Source organism: Bradysia coprophila, unplaced genomic scaffold, assembly GCF_014529535.1.
Source record: "Bradysia coprophila strain Holo2 unplaced genomic scaffold, BU_Bcop_v1 contig_94, whole genome shotgun sequence".
NCBI lineage: Eukaryota > Metazoa > Arthropoda > Insecta > Diptera > Sciaridae > Bradysia > Bradysia coprophila.
In genome coordinates, this window is record NW_023504022.1 from 9,176,603 (window position 1) to 9,197,204 (window position 20,602).

The following is a 20,602-nucleotide window of genomic DNA, read 5'->3' on the forward strand; positions in this document are numbered from 1 at the left end:
TAGGAAAAGTAGAATTTTATTCTCGGTTATATTCGTTGGGCTTATCCTTAATCAGACAGTGGGTGTATAATTTGATGATGGTCAATTTATTGTAAAAGTATGGACATTGCCAATTTTTGTTACGTATGTACTTCGATGGTCGTCTACCCAGCAGGGCTTATTTTTTAGAATTCTAATTCTGAAAATTTCAAAAAAAAAACTCTGAGAAAGCTCCGAAAAATTCGGAATTTTTTTTTTCGGAAATTTTCGGAACTTTTTCGGAGTTTTTCTGATGCTTCACGATTAACATTCCTTAAAATAGGCTTTGCTACATTTGCTACCCAGTAAGCTATCCCACAATCGATTCAACTAAATCTTTACTTAGCAGGGCAGATAAGATTTAAAATTCTGATTCGTGTTTTGTGTAATATCCGTTCGAAACTTTCATAGTCTTAATAGTATCGGTATTCTGTCGATTCTACATCAAGGAAGAGATTGAAAATGTAGGTTAAGAAAGTAAGTCAAACTGCCTAAGTAAACTCAATTCGATTAAAAGTTTGAAACTTTTGAATCAAAGCACGAATAGTTCTGCAGCTTTTAACGGCATGATAGTGGGAAAATAAGATCATTAGCTGTGTGGATATACATTAATGAGATAATTGAAGCAATATGCAAAAGCATATTATTGAGCTTTAATAGACAGTCACAGAAATGGTTTAAAGCAAAACAGAAAAAAAAGCCGAACCAATTCTATACGCACGACTTTGCGACTCGTATCGAACATTTATATATACCCAATTTCGAATAAAATAAATTCACTAAATAAAATACAAAAGTAAATTGAACCTTGCTACAGCAATTCATTCTATAACGAACGGTCGACCAGTAAACACCACCTCGAATCCAACGTGAAATATATATTTTTTTTCAATATATTTACACAGAGCAATATAACAGAAACTCGAAGTGAAGAAAAAGCGCGCAGCACAAAACTTACATCAATTTTTGTTTAACGTTATTGTTTGTCGTTAGATTTTTGTTTGATAAATTGATTTTGTGGAATCGAGTGATATTTTCATATATGTGCCAAGCACATTATAACTCCACGGAGCTTTTTGTGTGTTTTTGTTTGCTGTGTTTTATATCGCCGTGTATGTGAAACAAATATTGGACTAACTTATTTGTGAATATTGATGGTGTTACTGTGACTGGTAATTGATAAATCCAGTGTTGATAAACAAAGCGAAATTGGATTATTTAACCATTTTTAACACTCGAAATTGGATATTTAGTTGGTTACTGTTAACAAGGTTAGTATGGTAATCGGATAAGATCTTGATTCATCAAACCATTTTAATTACTAAATAACAGATGGTTTCAACTCTATCACACGTTCAAGTATATCGCGGTTATTAAGTGAATACATGAGCTTGTTTCGCAAAAAGACTATTATAAGACTCCACTGTTAGATCGTATAAATGATGTGTGTATTTCTAGTCATTGTTACATTGCCTATAATAAGCAAAAAATTATTCGCGTTTGTTTAGCGGAACAACTAAACGCATTTATCACACTCAAACGGGAAAGCTTAATTTTATGTTTTAAAATGAAAGAGAACTGCAAAAACTGAACGTTCACCATATCTGTGTTTAACTTTGGTGATGGTGTCATGCACCTATAATAATATGTTTCTACCAGCACCTTCGCCAAATTTTAAGTGACATCATTCAAATAAAGAAATGTAATTTCGATGAGTTTCTTAGATAAATATTTAATTTCGGTTATTTGTGTTGTATAAATTTTATAACGCCATGGGATGGGAAAATGACAGAACAATTAAAGACTTTATTTGGTGTGTGGCAAATGTATGGCTGTGACCCCATCAATCAGGGCTTATTATTTGTGAAATTTAACGAAATTATTTTTTTTTTCGAAATTACCGAATTTTAACGAAATTTGAGAAATTTAACGAAATTTGAGAAATTTAACGAAATTTGAGAAATTTAACGAAATTTGAGAAATTTAACGAAATTTGAGAAATATAACAAAATTTGAGAAATTTAACGAAATTTGAAAAATTTAACGAAATTTGAAAAATTTAACGAAATTTGAGAAATTTAACGAAATTTGAGAAATTTAACGAAATTTGAGATATTTAACGAAATTTGAGAAATTTAACGAAATTTGAGAAATTTAACGAAATTTGAGAAATTTAACGAAATTTGAGAAATTTAACGAAATTTGAGAAATTTAACGAAATTTAACGAAATTTGAGAAATTTAACGAAATTTGAGAAATTTAACGAAATTTGAGAAATTTAACGAAATTTGAAAAATTCAACAAATATAACGAAATTTTGAAAATTTAACGAAATTTCGCGAAATTCTGCGAACTCCTATTTTTATAAATTTCACAAATAATAGGCCCTGGTAACCAATTGTAAAAGAAGTTTAGATGATCGCCGATGAGTGATAAATTACGATGTTCGTAGATGTAGAAATTGATTTTACGTTCTATTCCCAAGTTCAAACTTTTAAAATCAGCAAGTCAATTGGAATGACTTGAATGGTGATTTGATTGAGATGTTGATAGCACGAACAGAAAATGTTCGATAACTTTAATTGGAAATTTAAGGTGAAAATTGTGAAGATAAATTGAACTAAGTTTGGTTTATTTTTCAACCGCTTTTTTCGAGTATGGATATTCTCCATTGTCTCAGGCAAAATTATAGGCTCGTAAAACCATAAAAGAAAATCTCAAAATAATCTCTTGGTGAAATACCTTTCGATGGAATTCATTTATCAATTTCAATTTAGTTTATTCAATGGACAATCTTGGAATTCCTGGTCGAATTGATTTATTATATTATAATTAGAGTTAAAAGCTTTCCTAAATGCTTTCAGGTTGTCATTCAGGTCACGACATAAATATTTTCTTCATATTTGTACATCGACTGTATTGGTCAATAAAAGTACATTGGCTCTGCTACAACCCTCATTATATTGTTTGCTTCCAATCCAGTTGAATAACTTTATTGACTAGAAGCATAGCACTTTCTCATAGGTAAACAAAATTAAAATTCTTTTCATGTAAAAATCCACATGTAATACACACACTGCAGTTAATGTCAACTGAATTTGTGTCTAAGTTTGCGTCAGCTGTTTTACCTAATGACGTTTACTCACGCAAACACGTACAAGCTCTGTGTTTGTATGAGTAGACCAGCAGGTAAAACAGCTGAAACATGGTATATTATAAACCAAATTGAAACCCATTTTCATCATTCTGATTAAAAAGAATAATTAAGTCAAACGAAAACGTTCACACGTTTCCATTCCTTTAAGTTATTCCCAGAACTCTCCATCCGCTCTCAAATACAATAAATTAGATGTATTGCTAATTTTCTCAAATTTTTCTGTCGTATATAGTCTTACTTGAAATGTTCCAGTTCCATCTTCGTTACGTAACGGTTTTACGTTTAAAACGTTTAATGCACTGAACCATGAATTGATATGCAAAATACAGAAAATACGTTTACCGATGAATTAATTTGAAAACAAAACACAAAATTCAAAGTAAATCATACAGTCACAACCTTGAATTAAATTGCAAACAATTTTTCTTTTTAATTATTTTGTCACGCAAATAAAAATGAGAATCGGAAAAACTTTTTTAATGGAAACCAAATTTAGTTCGGCTTAATCCAAAATGAAAATTATTGGCATGGGTGCCTTTTAGTAGTCGCATGTCAAGACAATAAAAATTTGACGGAGGAAGTTTCATAAAAAAGTTAAATTTGCTAATTTAGATTGATTTACTGTTATTTGAACCTCGTCGGAAGCAATTCGAGCCGAGGAAAGCACATACATTTAGTCGATAATTTAACATTGACAAATTATAATTGATATTTAAACGGTTTAGACATATCATGTAAAACAATATCTGAATATGAAATGCATGAATTGGAATGTTTTTGGTCACATTCCTGCAGAAATCACCTGAAAATCGTTATGGACGGATCATGTGTTATCGACAATGACTATAAATTGAATCGCTCTAGCTAATTCGATGGTATGAGTGTGTTTGTTAAGACTGATGAAGTAAAAGATTTTGTTTATCTAGTGCTATAAACCCACTATAAACAAAATGTTGTTGCTAACTTATACTAAAGGACTTTTTTTATCGAATTCGATTCCAGAACGGCTCCTGCTGGAAACGTTTCATTCGCAAAAAAAAACCCTTTGGCATGCGTTAGGAAAAATACTATTTTATCAATCTTTCAAACCGTTAAAACACTTGCAACAAATGAAGTAAAAGACTCGATAATTATTACTCTTTAGTTATTTTGTCCCCGGATCAAAGTTCCGTTAATTAAATCCTCAAAATTCAAGTGCTTTGACACCCCACACAATGTTAAAAGAATTTTATCAGCTTGATCAGCTAGGTGTTTCCTTGGTTTTTTCATTACAATTTAATTCATGAAGCAACAACCTGAAAGGTTTATTATTCATTAAAAGACAGAAAGGGACAGAAATAGACTGAATTACAACTTATGTGACTTATGAGCTTTTTTTTAACATAAATAAATACATTAACGTAACGGGCGAAGTAAACAAACAAATCATTTTAAAAGCTAAAGGTAATATGACATAGTACATGGTCGTGAGCGAACAATGTCAACTTTACATGCAATGCTTTTTTTTAAATATTGAAATTCGATGCATTTAAGGCAACTGATGCAGCTATGTAATGTATGTTGATTACTTTACACGTGAAGCAAAGTTCAATTAATTCGGCTGTAGGCTGTATAGGTTGAATAACGCAATAAACAGATATATCCAAAAAAGGATCGTCTGGGGTACGGTGATGCAATAACGTAATTTTGCGTAACAACAATAAAATTAATTGAAATAAAAACTCAATGATCGGTTTGTGTGTGTCCTTCACTTAGGCAAATGAATAATATTGTTTAGCAGTTTTTTTTGTAGAGTAGAGGCGGGCTAGGAAAGATCGCAATTAAAACCATTGTAAGAACAATGCAGCATGTTCAATTCGAGGAACTTACATTGGAATTGTTGGTGGTTGTTTGTAGACTTATTAAAATTGAATTGGAATTAGAATATAATCATCTTGAGGTTCAGTTTTTTCACCTTATAAGCATATAGGTCTATTAATTTTGGAACAACAATTTTCCGTATTTTTCGAAATTTTCCTAAGTTTTCCAAATTTTCCTAAGTTTTACTAAAGTTTTCCAGATTTCCTAATTTTCCTAATGTTTTCCAAATTGACCTAAAATTTTCCTAAAGCTTTTCAGATTTTCTTAAGAGTTTACAAATTTTCCTAAAGTTTTCGACATTTTTTTGAAAAATGTAACAAAATTTAGGAAAATGTTTGAAAACTTGTGAGAAAAATGAGGGAAAAGTTTTCCTAAAAATAGTCCTTGTCAACATATGACAGTATTGCAATGCATACTTTTCCGTATTGATATCCTCTATTTATTGCAGCTTTTCGTGACTTTGAATTCGTATCTAATCTACCGAAACATTTCCAATTTACGTGAATATGTTTTTACCGTCACATATATCTATCTATAGCCAACATAAAAGCTCTTGCAAAGTCACATATCATACACAAACTGTAGTACTAAGTTCATTTTTCAAAAGAAAACTGCCTGGTACAGAATGGCATGCAGTTTTTCCGTGTTTTTTTTTTCGTTAGCAAATTGTAACTTTGGATTTTTTGGGGGTATTTTTATGTATTATTATTCCACTACAGACACATCGTAGAAGGAAAATAATTTCGGGTGGTATTTATACCAAGGTCTTCTTCAAGTGAAGCGTATTTAGGTCAAATCACCGAAAAAATGGCGCATCTTTTTCATAATTTTCATGTTCAGTTGGGGTATAATTGTTTATAATTACTGTTAAAAACGAATCCAGGAGAACGAGTATGTACGTCGTGTACACGGCTTATTTAATCAAAATAACTATCATCAACTTTAAAACTTTTCAATTATTTGGCACGGCATGATAACTGGCTCCTCAATAAAACTAATATTACGGTCGTGCCATAAAAAAGCTAAATGAAATTTTAACAGGTTTTTATGGAGGGATTATAGTAATAGGGAAAATTTGCAGCGGAAATCCATAGTTTAGTTTGCTTTTCTGACTACACTTTCCTTTAAATGTAGACTGTAGAGTGTAGGTTTGTGTAATACTAGCCGAATTTCACAATTGAATAATGCGATGCATGAACTGTGTGGCTTTTAATTTCGTTTCTGCCGGTACAAAGTTTTGTTTTCCTATATAATTTGTGGTTCTTTGATTAAGACCATTTTCGGTAGTAATACAACCTAACATTGGAGAATATCTTGGTGTTCGTTCACAAATGAAATTAAACCAAATTTGTTTTCTTGAACCCCCCTTTCCCCTTAATAGCGGGACGAAAAAATAACCTCCGGCTTCGAATGTTTCAAGTGTGTGTCAGATTTTTTGTTGGCATGTAATTAAAGTGATAGCTATTTAATAAGAAATGATCACAAGAAAATAGGAAATGATCACTAGAAAAAGAGAAATGATCACAATTTTTTTATGATAGCAATAAAAATAGAATTTGATCACCAAAAAATAAGAATTTGATCACTAAATATATGCAATTTTACCACTAACATATGATCGTCTCGAAATAAGAAATGATCTACAATTATACGAATTTGATTACAAAAAATAAAGAAATGATCGTGCAAAATAAAAAATTTGATTGCAAGAAATAAGGATATTATTCTGTTTGATTATTAGACGATGCAAGAGAAAAAAAAATTAACACCTAAGTTACCAACACCGTTCCGGCGCCCGGCTCGCATTGCGGCCCTCCGCTTCGCTACGGGGCAATGGGCCGGATCGCTCGGCGTGTTAAAACGCTTTTTATGTGCAATGAATTACACAGACTAATTATTAGACGATGCAAGAGAAAAAAAATTAACTCCTAAGTTACCAACACCGTTCCGGCGCCCGGCTCGCATTGCGGCCCTCCGCTTCGCTCCGGGGCAATGGGCCGGATCGCTCGGCGTGTTAAAACGCTTTTTATGTGTATTCGTTCGGACTTTTAGTGATCAAATTCTTTACTTTTAGTGATCAAATTCTTTATTTTTAGTGATCAAATTCTTTATTTTTAGTGATCAAATTCTTTATTTTTAGTGATCACATTTGATTTAGCGGGTGGTAGGTACTACTTGTGATCACTTCTTATTTTAGGTTGATAGAATCTTATTTCGTAGTGTTATATTTGAAAAACTGGTTGTGATCACATTCTTATTTTCCTGCAATCATTTTAATTTTCAAGTGATCAATTCTTATTTTAGATTTATCGCTTTTATTTCTTCCCTTTTTTGTTTATTAACAAAAAAATTGTGCTTAGCCAAAGCTCGAATCTTATGTTTAACGTCGTTTCAAAAATCCGAAAAAACGGCATAAGTGAAATCTCAGGGAAAAATGAATCGATTTTCGTGATTCTTCTTTTGATGTTGTGTATAAGGAATAGATGTGAGTATGAGCATGAGTATGAGTATGATATACACCGATACACCTCAATTCGCGACGCCGGCACTGACTCAAATTCAAATTATAAAATACAAAAACCATCTCCATTTGTTAGACCTTTCATGAATTTTATCGTGTTTCCTATCAATCTTAAGATAATTTCAGTGGCATTCAAACGAGCCGCATCTATGCTTCGACTTCCCTGTGGACGTTCAAAGTCAGCGGCTGTACATTCGAAAATTATGCTTTAAGTTTAGTTGCAGTGACAAATATCGTCAAAGATGTCCTTCGAAAGCTACTGACCTTGTTATCGGTCTTTGAAGTTGGCCGAAAAACGACGCTTTACTCAGACAATTTTGTTCTAAGTTTTATTCTGATCTCGAATCGAGATGATGAAAATGATCTTAGCGTGAGTAACAATAACGAATTTGAATTTAAATGTTCTGTACCCACCCAATAATGACAAATTGATGTCGTCTCAATATGGATTAGATGAATAGGTTTTTTTCGTGTCAATTACATGCATGAGAATTACATTCTTTTTTGTTAACATCGTCAGAACACGACAGCAACGACTCCATGACTAAATTGCAAATGATATTCTTCGAACAACTATTTTTATGTTCAATTTTCCAATAATGGTTACAAAAACATCTCGTAGGTTCTACCGATTCAAACGAAGGAATTAGTCGAAGCCACTAAAATTGATCAACATTAATACACAACAAAATGGGCGTCGGTTTCAAGCAAAATCAATGGACACCTACACCGAGACGTGGACCTATTGCGGCTGAAATGAAATCACCCGGACCGGCTTTGGTGGACTTACCGCCACTTTTAGGTAAATTGCAAATGGATTAACTTTTACATTCTATTGACTATATTGTGAGCGAAACAATAACATGAAGGAATTAAAAATAATCATTTTCTCATATATCGGCGTGAAATTGATTGACATTGGCGGAAAGCCTTGGTTGACAAGGAATTTTCGTTCGATTTTGTACTGGTGGCGTGTGGGTTAATTCAATTAAACATTTGTTTGAGATAATTGGCAGTTTTTGAGCGATTTTAAGTTTTTTAATTTCACTAATTTCCTGCAATATCAAGAAGTTTAATTAAAATTCGATTAAATCGCCCACACGACTATTACCATTATTCAAGTTGTTTAAACTTTCAAAAATAACAATTTTTATGGACTATTGTCAGTTTTCTATCGGTTTAATTGTCTGTACATTGTAGCAAATCATCTTTTCTGATTCACTATAACATTTATAGAGAAATATTTGTTTGGTTCGTATAAATATCGATTTAATTTTTTTTTTTTTTTAAAGGCATTGTGGGTTGTCGTGCTTTCGTTGGACTTGTTGATTATTTAATATTGAAATAATGTTAACATGATTTCTATTTTTATTCACGATAAGTTTGGTGAACCATACCAACAACGGTACAATGTGAGCTTATTTTTAGACTTATGCTATGCATCCCAAACTTGTCGATCAAAATTTCACATTAACGACAGCTATTTCCTTACGCATTTTGTTGCAATTCATAGCTTATATAATTTAGCGCTGATATAATTATACTTCATGGACCGAAATAGTAGATCGCGTACTGGTTTGGAGATTTTTATTTTGATGAGTTTGTAACTTGAGCCGAACGCGACAGTTCCAACAATTCAAGTCAAAATGACAAGCGAGTTAAATCTACTTTTTCATTTTGTGGCTGTGCCGCATGAAGCCTAAGACAAATTCCAAACTGTAATTATTCTCCTTAGACGAATAATTTGTTTAAGTTATTTTCCTACAGGCGAAGTCACTGAAATTGTGTCATTTTACTTCAGCTGTTTTTCAGCTGGTCCACTCGTACAAACCATAAATGCTCATATTGTTCTATACAGTCGATGACTTTAAAATGAGTGACGCATTTTGTTTCAGCGGTTTTTCAGCTGATCTACTCATACAACCATATGTGCTAATGCTTGTTTTTACGGTTGAACAATATACAGGTACACGCTTGCTGGTATTGGTAAAACCGTTTAAAGACTTAGAACCATATTTCTTTGTATGATCAGTTGAAAAACAGTTGAAACGAAATATGTCCCTTATTTCAAAGTCACCAACTGCACTGATTAAATAGTTACACACGTCTCCTTCCATGGTAGCGGTATAACCGTGAGAAACGGTGAAAACAGCGAAAGCAAATGCACGTCAAATTTCACTGACGTCCACTGTATGTACAAATCAGAAGCTTTAATCGAAAGCTTAGTGCAAAAACTTTGAGCAAACAAAAACGAATAACTAAATGAAGAAGATGAATTTTCTTAACAACAGGTTCAACGTAAACGTAAAAGTTTCTCAAAAATTTCACACGAGAGTCTTCTTCGGCTCAGAGCCAACGACATAGTTGATTTAGTGAGTCAAGTAGCAGATAACTATAAACTATAAAAAAAAAACTATAAATTGGATGTTCAATCTATGCGAATTTACGTTCACTGTTGTGTTATCCTTCCTACTTGAGACAAGCCGATAACAATAAATTGACTGAACTTATTCTTAGGTTATAAAAAAATAGCCGAGTCGTCCAAACCAACAGCTGCCGCATTCAGTTTTGGAAAACGTCATACGCACATATCCCGTGATGATACTGTTGGCCCTGGTCCAGCAGAGTACGATGTGTCTGGTCTCGGCTCTAAAGGTAAATTAAAACACTAATTGTTGATTGGTATGTCACAACAGCAATGTTCATTTAACAGGAAAAGTTATTCCTCGCGAAATAACACTGGCCAGCAGACCACTACCACGAAAACAATTTCAAACACCCGCTCCAGGCGAATACAATGTAGATAAATTAGATAAATCGAAACTTCAATCGGGTGGATGTATACGAGGGTATACGTTTGGACATCCGAATCCGTCGATAAAGTCTAGTCACACGCCAGGTAAACAATCTACTGATAATTATATGATACTGATCGGCTCGTCTAACTTAAATGGATGATGGGAGAGAAGATGACTGGTTTTTTTTTCGTTGTAGATCAAAATTAAAATTTAGTCATTCAAGTAACTGTAGACGAATTAGATTTAGAGTAAAGCTGAGTAGAATCTAGAACGGCCTTCTAGCTGTTTTGGTTTAAAAAATTAGAGAATTGGCATTTTAGTGATATTTATTGGTCGAAAGTTCGAAAATAGCTAAGGTATTTGTGTCCGTTACAATAAAACATTTTTGTGATTCAATTGCGACTCAAGACTCAAGTACTTCAAATCTTCAAAATAAGCATCAAGGAAAGTGATGCCTTTGACGGCGATCAGCAAAGGCATGTCAATATTGATTTGAATTTAAAACGCCGGAACAAATACCTTGCTAACTGTAATGTATGTTACCAAAGATAAATGTAGAATAGTGTGTAATTAGCCAAGTAGTCGATATAGTGCGGGATCTTTAACATTTTAAACATAAATAAACCAAATTTTTACCTTTCTATGTTTTCTAACAAAAATTTAGCTCCAGGTACATACAGTCCGGAAAAAGTAGTTTTAAATAAATCGCCGAAATTTTCGTTTGGTATCAAAACTCATAGGAAAATTGTAAATGATAATCCAGGTAAATTTCACGACTTGGTATATTTTGGATAAATGTTTTTAGCATGATCGGGAATCATTTATGTTTTATTATGTGCGCATGTCGTCGTATTGTATTACATTATGCAAGATTCTACCTACATTTGATAGCTTTACATTTAGTTATAAATATTCTTGTAAATTTTCATTTAATTTTATAAAATCATGTGTAGTTACGGTACATACATTTCAAGTGGTCGAAGAAGATATATTTATCGAAAATATAAGACAGCCACTTCGAGCCACTTTGAGAGCGAATCATGACTATACAACACATTTATTATGTAGTTACACGGAACAAACGGAAAATATCGATGTTCAGGACGAGTACGATGTTTACGTGTGAGACGCAAATTATACATCTTGTACGTACAATATACATTTCAGGCATAACATTTTACGTTAGTTAGTTTTACCTAAGGAATACGTAAAATTTTACGACCTACATGAACATTCTACGTGCAAGATGTAGAATTTACGTCCCAACCGTGAATCTAGCAGTACTAGCACTCTGTACGTACATCGGTATTTTCCGTGTAATTCTACGATTTAGGCAATCGCTTTCATTTTGTGTTTTGTTTTAATCAATTAGCACCTGGCACGTACAGTCCCGAGAGATTAGTAGGTAAATCGCCGAAATATACGTTTGGATTGAAAACAATTCATGAGAAGCCCAATGAAACACCAGGTCAGTAAAATGGCAAAATGCTCTGGCTTTTATCGAATGCACATTACATGTACGTTCCGATTGCATTCATGTATTTATAGGTCCAAGTGCTTACCACACTGAACGTGTTGTTGTGAAGAGTAAGCAGCCACCAGCTTATAGTTTCGGCATTAAGTCTAATCCTGTAAAATCAGTTGACACCCCCTGTAAGTGTAAATGACTTTGTCGTATTTGTTGTTAAGCGATTTGACCGTATATTAGCAAGAGGAGTAAAACTAACTAAACGGCTTGATTTAATTATGTTTTTTTGTTTTGTTTCGATAGCACCTAATGCTTATAGGCCTGAAAAGCCTATGCATACGCCTAGGTATAGTTTTGGAGTTAAATTAAATCATGAAAAAACCAGTGATACGCCAGGTAAACGCATTTACATTTGAAATGAAAAAGTTATGTTCTCTTTAGATAAAGTTTTTATGAATGCGATCTCTTAGCGCCTGGTCATTATAATGCCGAAAAAGTGCAATTAGATCATACACCAGCTTATAGTTTTGGTATCAAAATTAATCACGATAAACCGAGTATGAACCCAGGTATTGCAAATTCCGAACGTCATAAATGGCCGGCGTTGCTCAGTTCAGTTTTTTTTTTTCATGTCCACAGCACCCGGAGCATATGAGCCTGAGAAAGTACACTTAGACTCGAGTCCTTCGTACAGTTTTGGAACCAAAAACTATAATGTGGCTGAGAATAATTATCCTGCGCCCGGAGCTTATGAACCAGAAAAAGTAAATCTTGAACATTCACCGGCATACAGTTTCGGCATTAAGGCTAATATGGTGCAATCGAATGACACTCCAGGTATTTACCAAAATTCAACACACATCTCAAGTCAATCAAAGTTAATTTGAATCAAATATTGATCAGCACCTTCTGCATATCAAAATTCGAGTGTCGAAACAAAGAGCAGTCCTGCCTACTCGTTTGGAATAAAGTCAGATCTGACTAAGCCTAATATCAATCCAGGTAACTGAACTTAATAAATTAATCCTGTCAGGAGCAGTATAAGTATCAAGTCTACAAATCAAATCAACAAAATCTTATATATTTCCACCTTTCAAACGTCCTGTAGACTTGATTACGTGTGTCCACACGACACAACCACCACCACGATATGTATTTAGTTTCTGAACTTAATTTTAATTAAAAAGATTTATTCCTGTAAACAGTTACCTTACAACTTCGTTCTTCTTTAAAAATAATTGAAATTGATGATTGGCACAGCGAGGTAAAGCCTCACAAAATTAAAATCAAAATCAGTAACTGTAAGAAGCGCGAAAAACGAAAACAATTCTGTCAAGTCTTCCAAACTTGTTGATTCACTCTTGTCATGTCGTAATATCTTTTACTTTTGATTTGATGCCATTTTCAGCAAATAATACGACTAATCTTGAAAGGACTAACTGTTGCTCATTTCATACAACAACAGCAACAGATAATGACACAGAAAACTGATTCCTCCCATAGAATTTTATAGAGAAATTTATCTTGTACGCAACTTATGTTACTAATTATTCTTCCAAAAATAATCAGCACCAGGCGCATATTCTCCAGAGAAATTCAGATCAGACAACAACCCTTCGTACTCATTCGGAAACAAAACTAATCTTGAAAAACCTAGCGAGACACCCGCTCCAGGCGCATACAGCCCAGAAAAATGTAATGGGGAACACACTCCTGCGTATTCGTTCGGAATTCGTGACAATCATGAAAAACCAAATGGAGTTCCTGCACCTGGTGCATATTCTCCAGAAAAATTCAGATCAGACAACAACCCTTCCTACTCATTCGGAAACAAAACTAATTCTGAAAAACCTAGCGAGACACCCGCTCCAGGCGCATACAGCCCAGAAAAATGTAATTCTGATCACACTCCTGCCTATTCGTTCGGAATTCGTGACAATCATGAAAAACCAAATGGAGTTCCTGCACCCGGAGCATATTCTCCAGAGAAGTTCAGATCAGACAACAATCCATCGTTCACATTTGGAAATAAAACAAATATCGAAAAACCTAGCGAGACACCCGCTCCAGGCGCATACAGCCCAGAAAAATGTAATACCGATCACACTCCTGCCTATTCGTTCGGAATTCGTGACAATCATGAAAAACCAAATGGAGTTCCTGCACCCGGAGCATATTCTCCAGAGAAATTCAGATCGGATATCAATCCTGCGTTCTCATTCGGAAATAAAACAAATATCGATAAACCAAGCGAGACACCCGCTCCAGGAGCATACAGTCCGGAAAAATGCAGTTTAGAACACACTCCTGCGTATTCGTTTGGAATTCGTGACAACCATGATAAACCAAATGGCGTTCCCGCACCCGGTGCATATTCTCCAGAAAAGTTCAGATCAGACAACAATCCATCGTTCACATTTGGAAATAAAACTAATCTAGAAAAACCTAGCGATAATCCTGCTCCATGCGCATACAGCCCGGAAAAATGCAATTTAGAACACACTCCTGCGTATTCGTTCGGAATTCGTGACAATAATGAAAAACCAAATGGAGTTCCAGCACCTGGAGCATATTCTCCAGAGAAATTCAGATCAGATAATAATCCTTCCTACTCATTCGGAAACAAAACTAATCTTGAAAAACCTAGCGATACACCCGCTCCAGGCGCATACAGCCCAGAAAAATTTAATTCCGATCACACTCCTGCCTATTCGTTCGGAATTCGTGACAATCATGAAAAACCAAATGGAGTTCCTGCACCCGGAGCATATTCTCCAGAGAAATTCAGATCGGATATCAATCCTGCGTTCTCATTCGGAAATAAAACAAATCTCGATAAACCAAGCGAGACACCCGCTCCAGGAGCATACAGTCCGGAAAAATGCAGTTTAGAACACACTCCTGCCTATTCGTTTGGAATTCGTGACAATAATGAAAAACCAAATGGAGTTCCAGCACCCGGAGCATATTCTCCAGAGAAATTCAGATCAGACAACAATCCTGCGTTCTCATTCGGAAATAAAACAAATCTCGATAAACCAAGCGAGACACCCGCTCCAGGAGCATACAGCCCGGAAAAATGCAATTTAGAACAAACTCCTGCGTATTCGTTTGGAATTCGTGACAACCATGATAAACCAAATGGAGTTCCCGCACCCGGTGCATATTCTCCAGAGAAGTTCAGATCAGACAACAATCCATCGTTCACATTTGGAAATAAAACTAATCTAGAAAAACCTAGCGATAATCCTGCTCCATGCGCATACAGCCCGGAAAAATGCAATTTAGAACACACTCCTGCGTATTCGTTCGGAATTCGTGACAATAATGAAAAACCAAATGGAGGTCCTGCACCCGGTGCATATTCTCCAGAGAAATTTAGATCAGACAACAATCCATCGTTTACATTCGGCAATAAAACTAATCTCGAAAAACCTAGCGATAATCCTGCTCCATGCGCATACAGTCCGGAAAAATGCAATTTAGAACACACTCCTGCGTATTCGTTCGGAATTCGTGACAATAATGAAAAACCAAATGGAGTTCCTGCACCCGGTGCATATTCTCCAGAGAAATTTAGATCAGACAACAATCCATCGTTTACATTCGGCAATAAAACTAATCTCGAAAAACCTAGCGATAATCCTGCTCCATGCGCATACAGTCCGGAAAAATGCAATTTAGAACACACTCCTGCCTATTCGTTTGGAACTCGTGACAATAATGAAAAACCAAATGGAGTTCCTGCACCCGGTGCTTATTCTCCAGAGAAGTTCAGATCTGACAACAATCCATCGTTCACATTTGGAAACAAAACTAGTCTCGAAAAACCTAGCGATAATCCTGCTCCATGTGCATACAGTCCGGAAAAATGCAATTTAGAACACACTCCTGCCTATTCGTTCGGAATTCGTGACAATAATGAAAAACCAAACGGAGTTCCTGCGCCTGGTGCTTATTCTCCAGAGAAGTTCAGATCAGACAACAATCCATCGTTCACATTTGGAAATAAAACTAATCTCGAAAAACCAAGCGAGACACCTGCTCCATGCGCATACACTCCGGAAAAATGCAATTTAGAACACACTCCTGCGTATTCGTTCGGAATTCGTGACAATAATGAAAAACCAAATGGAGTTCCTGCACCCGGTGCATATTCTCCAGAGAAATTTAGATCAGACAACAATCCATCGTTTACATTCGGCAATAAAACTAATCTCGAAAAACCAAGCGAGACACCCGCTCCAGGAGCATACAGTCCGGAAAAATGCAGTTTAGAACACACTCCTGCCTATTCGTTTGGAACTCGTGACAATAATGAAAAACCAAATGGAGTTCCAGCACCCGGAGCATATTCTCCAGAGAAGTTTAGATCAGACAACAATCCATCGTTCACATTTGGAAATAAAACTAGTCTCGAAAAACCTAGCGATAATCCTGCTCCATGTGCATACAGTCCGGAAAAATGCAATTTAGAACACACTCCTGCCTATTCGTTCGGAATTCGTGACAATAATGAAAAACCAAACGGAGTTCCTGCGCCTGGTGCTTATTCTCCAGAGAAGTTCAGATCAGACAACAATCCATCGTTCACATTTGGAAATAAAACTAATCTCGAAAAACCAAGCGAGACACCTGCTCCATGCGCATACAGCCCGGAAAAATGCAATTTAGAACACACTCCTGCCTATTCCTTCGGAATTCGTGACAATCATGAAAAACCAAATGGAGTTCCTGCACCCGGAGCATATTCTCCAGAGAAATTCAGATCAGATAACAATCCTGCGTTCTCATTCGGAAATAAAACAAATCTCGATAAACCAAGCGAGACACCCGCTCCAGGAGCATACAGTCCGGAAAAATGCAGTTTAGAACACACTCCTGCCTATTCGTTTGGAACTCGTGACAATAATGAAAAACCAAATGGAGTTCCTGCACCCGGTGCATATTCTCCAGAGAAATTCAGATCAGACAACAATCCCGCGTTCTCATTCGGAAATAAAACAAATCTCGATAAACCAAGCGAGACACCTGCTCCATGCGCATACAGCCCGGAAAAATATGTTTCAGATACCTCGCCTGCATTTACATTTGGCTGTAAATATGAAGACCACTACCGCAGTATTACTCCAGGTATTCTAAAAGAGTTTACGCTTTTCGACACTTCTATCAATTTTAGATTTTCTTTCAATACTAAACTGACTTTCTCTAACTTGAAACTGCATCTTTTAAGAATTGTGTTAACACCCTTTGTGTTGTTCTTTTGCATTTTTTCTGACTTGACTAGCAGGTTTCTTGTTTCGGGTTAGTGCGGCTATATTCTCTGCCATTCACTGATAAGTGATTACTGTCATAATTGATGTATTTTTCGTTGATTTTTAGCTCCTTCAGCTTATCGAGTTGAAGACGTAAACTTAGACCATATGCCATCTTTTACATTTGGGGGAAGACACTCCTTGGAAAAGCCAAATAACAATCCCGGTATGAATACACTGTGCGTGTACTAATGGAAATCTCTGTCTTAATTTTACTTGAAATTCTTTTCAGCTCCATGTGCCTATGAACCGGAAAAAGTAAATCTCGATCACACACCTTCTTACACATTTGGTGCAAAAACGAATCATACGAAGACAAATGATACTCCGGGTAATTTTTGACTGATTCATTTTTCATTTATTCCTTTTTTTAATGAAAATGTATGCAGCACCCGGTTCATATATGCCAGAGAAAGTTAATCTAGACCATTCTCCCGCCTTCACATTCGGCCAAAAAATAATTCAAAAGACAATCAATGACACACCAGGTAAGAACTGATGAGACTATACATTGTACATATACCAAAATGGTTGGATATTTTTGTAAAATCTTTTTTAGCTCCTTGTGCTTATATGCCAGAAAAAGTAGTTTTAGATCATGTCCCATCGTATGTGTTTCATAAATCGTTCATTCAAACGAGGGGCTACATCAAGTGCGTATAATTTGTGAAAAATAGTTTTGATTTGTAAACGTTGCCGTTCTTTACGTTTTTTTATTATTTATTTTTCTTTCTCTTCCTATGTTCTTCTAGTGGAAGGCCAATTATTGCATAAATTTTGATTTCTAAATAAAAGTCCGCTTTAGTGTTTGTTTTTGGTAAGTCTATAGATGATCGAGTTGGTAACAATAGTATAATCATTAGTCGCTTGTTTGTATCGATTAATTAATCAATCTCATCTCATCATCCATTTTTACTAAATTTTATTCTAAAAATCACAAAAATGAAACTTTTATACTTTTACTTAAATCGAATCTTATTGAACTAACAAACATTATACTGCAACTAAACATGACACTAACAACAGCTCCGAATGAATACAAAATACCGTCTGTATTGGGATGTAGCAAAGAGGGTAAAATAAAGTCTGCACCAGCGTTCACAATCATCGGCCGAGCCAAACCATCAAAATCACTGTCAGCCAATTTTCCCGGTACGTATTTATTCCGTCTGCCGCGCACACCACACACTCTGACGTGTGATTTTATACAACAATGAGAAAATTGTAGGTCCAGGAATGTACGATGGCAATTTTGAATTACTCATTAAAAAACCACCACAATATTCAATGGGTGATCGAGTAGGTAAAAGTAACAGTAAATTTGGTCCGGGACCGGGAGCACACTCACCGGAAAAGGTATACAAGCACTAATAATGATAACACATTAATGAAAATAAACTCGCTACATCTTGCACTGCATTTATTTTGGTGTGAGGATATTATGATGTTCCATAATGCTGAATCTAACAAAATGACACTGCCACTAATTGCAAACGACTGGTACGGTTAAAATACAAAAATGGGTTAGGACTCAGACAGCCTAAATATCATTCTTACGTACCATTAAAATTGTCCACAGCACATTCACTGAAACTTGAATCGAGACTACAGAACCTAGTGGCGGATAAACTAGAAAAATCCTTGCAAATTTGAAAATCGTTTCATCAAAAAACCCTCAAAATCGAAGAAAATTCTCAGAAAACTAAAACATCCTTGTAAATCCAAAAAAATCCTTACAAATTGATGGGAGTCCTTGACAATCTCGCAAAAACGGTGTAGAAACTCCGCCTTAAATCACAGAAAGTTCTTAACCTCATAAAACTGTTGAAAATCGTCGAAGGATTTTCTTTTTAAAAATCTTTTGTCAACGATTTTTACAAATATTTACCCATCGTACAAATCAAAAATTTATCCACCTCAGCAACACTAAACAGACAATTTCTTTGATTTTCATCAACCATTGATCCATTGCTTTCATGTTTAAATTTTAAATGTGGACAGTTACTGAATTATAGCAATTGTGTCGTTCACGAAAGTCATTGTAATTTTTAATTTTGGTCTAAATTGTGGAGTAAGTACCAGTGAAGAAATAGTGTCCGAAAGCCAAGTCTCTTGCTGTAGAGACGTAACTTTTTTTTCAGTACTTCTTTCTTTACGCTCCACCTTCTGGTAAAAAACTTCATTCTGGTTATATGTACATGAAATTTCATGTCACAGCAGTGAAGTTGGTTCACAAAACTAGAGCGCTGACATTAGCAATTTTACGACGAAATGTAATAAAAATGTAATAGAACCAATTATATCTCGACTTATATCAAAATCTATTACGTTCGAACTTAAGTTTCCAAACCGCATTTTTCTGTTAAAAATTCCTATTCGGTTCACCTTGTGATCATCGTAGGTCGGGGAGTTGCGGGAATCGTTAATAATTTTCACATTGGTCCGTAATTAATGGAGACACCCTCACTCTGTATGTAACCGATGTACAGAAAGTTTTACGTAAAATCATTCCGAAAAAGAGCCAAACATTAAATTCTTTTGAATTTGTCGTCTTTATAAATGCAAACTTAACACGTTCAAACTATCCATATTATCCATTTACTGAACAGAACAATCTGTACAAGTCCAATTTTATTTTATTTTTCAAATGTGGGATTGTACCCATCGTTAATTACGCGCCAATGTGAAAATTATTAAAGATTCCCGCAACTCCCGGTTGTATTAGGTAAGATTTCGGTTTTAAATTTTCCTTTATATATATTTTTCAGATTAACCTCTCGCACGTTCCTGCATACAGTTTCGGCATAAAACATTCTCCATATTTGGGCCAATTTCCTCAACTCAATACGATGATGATTCAATGAATTGGTCAATGTGGTATTGTTATAAAAAACGCTTTGAACTATAAAATAACGCCTGTTATATACGAAATTCTAATAAAATAAAGAGAAACAAAAGAAATTATTTTTGTGTTTGAAATTATCGTAAATGATCTATCAATAATGGAATAAATAAGCTATAAATGGAACCAACGCACTTCAAGCAAAAGTGCTTCGAGTGACAGCTGCCAAATAGAGTACTATTTTGTATGAAAAATGTTTACAGATTTTTTTACAGTGCAAAAATTTGTTCGGTACACTGTCCCGCGTCACTACTCTATTTATAGTACCACTCATGCTTGAAGTGCGTTGATGGAACTCGTCAATTTTAGATAGAGTTAATCGAACGCTAATATTCGGCCATGCATGTAAATCCGGCCATATATTGTTTAAACAACACGAAATAATGACCGGATTTAGATGCATGACCGAATACTGGTGCCTTAACTCTACACAATAGATAAGAAAGAAACGATCCAATAATTGACCGATCGCGTCGTTGATATCTACGATACTTCCTAATTACCTGAAAACTAGTCACAGTGGAAGTGTGACGCAAGTACTTTCATCTACATACAAAAGAAGA

General features: G+C 35.0%; 1 protein-coding gene across 6 annotated transcripts; it reads left to right on the forward strand.

The window, feature by feature from the left end:
* Positions 1-831: 831 nt before the first annotated feature.
* LOC119085309 lies at positions 832-20,101 on the forward strand. Of its 6 annotated transcripts, none has more exons than XM_037195659.1 (18): positions 832-1,289; positions 8,179-8,358; positions 10,074-10,211; positions 10,270-10,455; positions 11,019-11,117; positions 11,727-11,822; positions 11,903-12,007; positions 12,126-12,218; positions 12,293-12,391; positions 12,462-12,659; positions 12,726-12,824; positions 13,392-16,955; positions 17,205-17,303; positions 17,370-17,468; positions 17,527-17,625; positions 18,164-18,289; positions 18,366-18,493; positions 19,906-20,101. In XM_037195659.1, exons 2-18 carry the CDS (start codon positions 8,247-8,249, stop codon positions 19,999-20,001), a joined length of 5,436 nt encoding a protein of 1,811 aa, XP_037051554.1. In that variant the 5' UTR covers positions 832-1,289; positions 8,179-8,246; the 3' UTR covers positions 20,002-20,101. The 6 variants fall into 6 exon arrangements, with proteins under 6 accessions (XP_037051554.1, XP_037051558.1, XP_037051559.1 ...); XM_037195663.1 differs by lacking the exons at positions 18,164-18,289; positions 18,366-18,493 and adding exons at positions 17,697-17,790; positions 17,890-17,954 and having other exon boundaries at positions 833-1,289; XM_037195664.1 differs by lacking the exons at positions 18,366-18,493; positions 19,906-20,101 and adding exons at positions 17,697-17,790; positions 17,890-17,954 and having other exon boundaries at positions 833-1,289; positions 18,164-18,288.
* The last annotated feature ends 501 nt before the right edge of the window (positions 20,102-20,602 follow it).